The 6,044-nt window shown below is 46.4% G+C and overlaps 1 protein-coding gene across 1 annotated transcript; it reads left to right on the top strand.

Annotated features, from left to right (window-relative positions):
* The first annotated feature begins 378 nt into the window (after positions 1 to 378).
* LOC137146149 (olfactory receptor 6F1-like) lies at positions 379 to 1,329 on the top strand. The gene has a single exon (XM_067537303.1). The coding sequence runs from the start codon at positions 379 to 381 to the stop codon at positions 1,327 to 1,329; it is 951 nt and encodes a 316-aa protein (XP_067393404.1).
* The last annotated feature ends 4,715 nt before the right edge of the window (positions 1,330 to 6,044 follow it).

The following is a 6,044-nucleotide window of genomic DNA, read 5'->3' as shown; positions in this document are numbered from 1 at the left end:
CGCCAGTGGAACCCTGATCTGCGAATACATGGTTCTGCTTTCATACACCGGGCTGTGAAAGGTGTGACTATTTGAACCAACATCTGAGTTTGTATACTCTTGTACTGGAGCCCAAATCATGTCGCATGGGTGCCCTCTGTGAAGTTACTACTTGTGTTTGCCGAGAAACTAATGTTGTATTGAACCTGCAGCCTGCCCAGATACGAAATCTGTTCCAGAGATCAAGAGATGGCATTTCCCCTCCCCTAGCCTCCATATTTCATTCAGCTATTTTTTTGGTAGCCAACAGAGGTAAACAATGAAAATAAGGTTGACATATTTCAGAGTGAATGTTGTTTGTTTATGTCAGTGTGAATTTCTTTCCTGTAGACACACCCCATGGCAACCCCAGAACAGGGAAATCAAACGTCCATCACAGAATTCATCCTCCTGGGATTCGGGACTCTCCTTGAACTGCAAATCCTTCTCTTCCTGCTGTTTCTAGTGATCTACTTCTCAACCATGGCGGGGAACATCCTCATCATGGTGCTAGTTGTGACTGATCAGCATCTTCACACCCCCATGTACTTCTTCCTGGGGAACTTGTCCTGCTTGGAGACCTGCTACACCACCACCATCCTGCCCAGGCTGCTGGCCAGTCTCCTGACAAGAGACGGAACCATCTCAGTGAGTGGGTGCATCACACAATATTATTTCTTTAGTTCTCTGGTATGTACAGAATGCCTGCTCCTGTCGGTGATGTCTTACGATCGGTATTTAGCCATAGTCAAACCACTTCACTATGTAGCCCATATGAGTGGCAGGGCTTGTCTGCAACTCACAGCTGGCTCTTGGGTAGGTGGCTTCCTAGCTAGTAGCATAGCAACAGTGTCAATATCACAGTTAACTTTCTGTGGCCCCAATAGCATTGACCATTTCTTTTGCGATTTTATCCCCCTTCTAAAACTCTCCTGCAATGATCCTAAGCTGATGGGAACGTTGTCTCTCACACTCAGCTTCCCTTTTTTACTGGTCCCATTCCTAGTGACCGTGATGTCTTACATGTCCATCATCGCCACCATCCTGAGAATCCCTTCCACCACCGGGCGGCAAAAGGCCTTTTCCACCTGCTCCTCCCACCTCATCGTGGTGTCCATTTATTATGGAACTCTGCTTCTTGTCTACATGTTCCCCACAGACCACAAGCTGAGCGACTTCAAGAAAGTTCTCTCTGTCATCTACACAGTCCTGACTCCCCTGGTCAATCCCCTCATCTACACCCTGAGAAACAAAGAGGTGAAGGGGGCCCTGAGGAAAGCTTTCAGGAAATTCATTTTAGGACAATGGTAGCCAACCAGGTGCCTTAAGTTAAAATAAAACACACACAAATAGATATGCCAGAGGCGTTAGGAAATTGTGCAATTAATATTTGATTTTTGTAGTGTATTTCAACCCCAGGTTTCTTTCCAAAGGGACAGGAATCTAAAGGAAACCATCTAACCTGTTCCTCAAGGCCCAGCACAGACCTATTACTGGCCCATTCTCAGCAGTGACATAGGGCCAGTTTCTCAAGATCCTTGGGTGCCCAGTGGGATTTTTCAAAAGCATCTGGGCACTTCACCTGCTGGATCAGGCCCTGCAGGTGAGTCAGGGTGGGGAATGTCTCCCTGCCCCAGGTCCCTGCATCGCTCTGGGGCCTCGGCGCCCAGCTGCCCGGTGTGAGGCTGCGGAGTGCATGGCTAGAGGCAAAAACACAGGGGCCTGTGGCCCTTTTGCTGCAAACAATTAGGCACCTACAGGGTTGCAGGCAGCTGAGCAGGGGTTTTATGAATCCTGGGAGGCCAGATTCTGGGGCTTAAGTGCCTTAAGTGGAAGCTTTGTGACTCCAGCCCTAGGCCCACATTCTCATCCTCGTGTTACAGCTGGGGAAACTAAGGCAGAGCGAGGTGCAGTTACCTGCCAGGAGTAGCTGAGTGGGCGAGTGGCAGAGAATAGCCTAGAAACCAGCCGTCCAGAGTCTTAGTTCAGAGAAATGTCTGCTCCACCATGTCCACTTGTCATTGATAATGGCACCTAAGGGTGTTAGGTGCACAACTCCCATTCACTGGCTGTGGGATTTAGGTGCCAAACATCACCTCTTATGGGAAAACCCAGCCTGTACATTTACAGCCAAACCAGTATCCTGAGAATTCCCCTCACGCCCAGGGGATGTTTTCCACCAGCTCCTTCTCATGTTTTGCCATTATCTAGGAGACACCAAGAACTCTGCATCTGTTACCAAAAGTCTAGATCAATAAAAACTAAAGGAAGCTAAAAACGTCTCTTTCTGTCATCTTTGTTGTCAGATCTCCCATTGTCTGTCCCCTTCGTATCAATATGTAAAGGTTTGTCTACATGTAGACGTTGCACCACTTTAGCTATCCTGGCAATTTGAGTGGGTGAATTGCTCCAGCCCGGAAGAGCTGGGGGTAGCCTGCTATGGCAGGAAGGATTCTGACCAGAGGGCAGTTTAGGGTGTTTGCAGCTGCAGGTAAGACTTCTGGGTTTAGTTCTGAACTTGAAGTTAATGTATGACACCAATGGGAGGGCTGTTGTGATTTGCACTGGAGAAAGCCTGTGTGGAGTTTACTGGGGAACAAAGAAGGGAAACTGAGGTGAGGGGCTGAATTTTAGGCTATTCTGAGGCCTTCAGGAGGTGCCATGCAGGACCCACTCATCCACAGCGAGCGGATGTAATCATAGTGATGTAAAGGCGCTTCTATCGATATCGTTCATTCGCACACAGGAATGGCAATAAGCCAGACCAATGCTAGTGACCTCCACATTGGGAAACTGTGGCCGCACTAGAGATTGTACTGACATAACAAAGCCACACCATTAAGGAAAATAGTGATACTGGTGCAAAATCTGGGTGGAGACCTCTCCCAACAGGTGAGCCCCTGTGAAAATACGTCAGGACGTTCCTGGCGTTGAAATGAACTCCGATAATCCAAGGAAAGGGGCTTAGCATTAACATGGAGTGCTGATAATCTCCCAAATCAAAAAGGGCCAACTGATGGAAAGAGAGGCTCATATGAATAACCCACAGCTGGACGCTTGGATGCGTCTACGCTGCCGCCGGGGGTATGGTGGATAATGGAGGGTGAAGTCTGGAGAGGCGTGATTAGGGTGTAGAATGGGCACTATGGGGAAGAGAAGGTTAATGTGGCCAGGATTTTGTGTGTCTCTTCTAACAATCTCTGGATGGCAGCTGACCACAGGAATGACAAATGGACAGTAATAAATATTAAACCATGATTTCAGTAACAAAAAAATTAAGTGATTAATAGTCGATAAACTCAGAATTAAAAATGAAAGCCACAGTGTGACAATTCAGGTCCATCCTGGGGTTATAGCCCATTTTCAGTTTAGATCTGTCTCCTTCAAAGAGTTAAGCAAAGAGATTTCATCTTTATCTGCAATATGTTTGCCAGAGATCAATTAAAAAGCCAAACAAAAACCCGTCTGCTTTTAAAAATGCAATTATAGGAGACCCAAATATTCAATAATGGGCGTTATGAAAACAAAGCTTTGGCGACAGAAAATTATCCCCACGGGTGATAAAGGACTGAGACCTCATTACATTGCTAGGGAGCAAATGATGCTACCAGAGGACTGGGACTAACAATCTTCTAGTTTGTTTTGCATTCAGAACTAAGTGGATATTTGTATTCTTCCGTAAAAGCTGGAACAAAACTTTCCTTCAGGGGAAGAAGGGATTATAGGTCACAAACTTCGTGCTGAAAAAGCACAGGTTTTGAATCAAGTTACAGAACCTGCTGTAATACACAGAAATGAAATGATCACATTCACTGTGCCCAGACAGGACCCTGAACTGGTTAGTGTGAATATCTAACCAACCCTGTAGAGGAGAGTAATCAAGAAGTTCTCATGATTATCATACAGTCCAACAGACCAACGTGGGGGCCTATAGTTCTGGTACAAGATTATCCCATTCCTATAATTGCCGGGGCACTGAAGATCACTGAAACTTTTCCGGGATATGTGAAGAAACCATTTGTCCTTTTGTAACCTCAGCTTCCTAGCAATTCAGTGGGAGCTGGGTGCTGCTTGTATACATTACCCCACTTTGAAAATCCCCGCCAAGATGTGTCAAGCACCTTGTTGCACCTGCATTTTAGCTGAGCAACAAAGTTCATTTGCTCTTTTCAGGAACGTCTGACCAGCAAGTCTTGATCTAAGTGTCACATTTTGAAAAGCACAGGCAAAGTTCAAAAGTGATTTAGGCTCCAAAGCCCCATTGACTTTCAGTGAGACAAGGTGCTATGCCTTAGTAACTGAAGATTGTACTCTAAGAGCGACATCTTTTCCCTGTGGTACTGAGAGAGCTGGTGAGATGATGTGGGTAACACAGAGCTAATATTTGCTGCTGCTGCACTTACTTCTAGGGGTTCGCACATTGACTATTAGTGTCAAAGAAGGCTAAAGATATTAGATCATAGAATCATGGAAGATCAGAGTTGGAAGGGAACTCAGGAGGTCATCTAGTCCAACCTACTGCTCAAAGCAGGACTAACCTCAGCTAAATCACCCCAACCAGGGATTTGTCAAGCCAGGTCTTAAAAACCTCTAAAGATGGAGATTCCACCATCTCCCTAGGTAACCCATTCCAGTGCTTCACCATCCTCCTAGTGAAAAAGATTTTCCTAATATCCAACCTAGACCTCCCGCACTGCAACATGAGACCATTGCTCCTTGTTCTGTAATCTAATGTCACTGAAAACAGCCTAGCTGCATCCTCCCTGGAAGCCCCTTTCAGGTAGTTAAAGGCTGATATCAAATCCCCCTCGTTCTTGTCTTCTGCAGACTAAACAAGCCCAGTTCCCCCATCCTCGCCTCATAAGTTATGTGCTCCAGCCCCCTAATCATTTGTGTTGCCCTCCACTGGACTCTTGCCAATTTGTCCACATCCTTCCTGTAGTGGGGGGCCCAAATTTGGGCACAATACTCCAAATGAGGCCTCAACAGAGCCGAATGAAGGGAATAATCACTTCCCTCCATCTGCTGGCAATGCTTCTACTAATGCAACCCAATATGCCATTAGTCTTCTTGGCAACAAGGACACACTTTTGACTCATGTCCAGCTTCTTGTTCACTGTAACCCCCAGGTCCTTTTCTGCAGAACTGATGCCCAGCCAGTCCGTCCCCAGTCTCAAGCAGTCCATGGGATTCTTCTGTTCTAGATGCAGGACTCTGCACTTGTCCTTGCTGAACCCCATCTGATTTTTTTTGGCTCAATCCTCCAATTTGTCTAGGTCACTCTGTATCCTCTCTCTACCTTCCAGCGTATCTACCACTCCCCCTAGCTTAGGGTCATCCACAAACTTGCTGAGGGTGCAATCCATCCCATCGTCCAGATCATTAATGACGATGTTGATACCGACACACAGTGATTCCTGCCTAGAAATTAAGGTTGATCTTGGGTTTAATGCACTTGCGCTAAAAACTCTGTTTAATTCCTGTCTTTGCTGTATGAGGCACTAAGTAGGTCACTTAGGTTGAAGTTCACAAACCAAAGTGAGTGGGAGTTGTGTGTCCAAATCCCCCAAGCAGGCTGGAAACTTCAACACTGTGGATTGGATCTTCAGCGGGTAGAACCCAGCTGTCACTCTTTTAGAGCCAGAGCCCCACCTGGCGTAAATCAGCTGTGACTCCACTGGAGTCACAAACTCCTTGTCTGACTTTGCATACATTAGACTTGCAGATTTAAAGGTCAAAAGGGACCAATATGATCATCTAGTCAGACCTCCTGCACAACACAGACCACAGAACCGCAGCCACCCACTCCTGTAATAGACCCCTAGTCTATGACTCAGTTATTGAAGTGCTCAAATCAGGGGTTAAAGACTTCACGGTACAGAGAATCCACCAGTAAGTGGATTACTTAAGTGTCCCTTTGCCTCGGTTTCCCCCCTGTAAAATAGGGATAACAACACCTCCCAACCTGACTGGGGCATTGTGATGTTTAAGTCTGTTCATGACTGAGGAATGCTCAGATAACACAG

The sequence above is a fragment of the Emydura macquarii genome, unplaced genomic scaffold (genome assembly GCF_026122565.2).
Source record: "Emydura macquarii macquarii isolate MOO-44397 ecotype Brisbane River unplaced genomic scaffold, CSIRO-AGI_Emac_v2 contig_3721, whole genome shotgun sequence".
Lineage (NCBI taxonomy): Eukaryota > Metazoa > Chordata > Testudines > Chelidae > Emydura > Emydura macquarii.
This window is presented reverse-complemented; position numbering and strand designations above follow the sequence as displayed.

Excerpts from the sequence above, each read along its gene's own strand:
- LOC137146149 (XM_067537303.1), top strand. The coding sequence starts at position 379 with ATGGCAACCCCAGAACAGGGAAATCAAACGTCCATCACAGAATTCATC.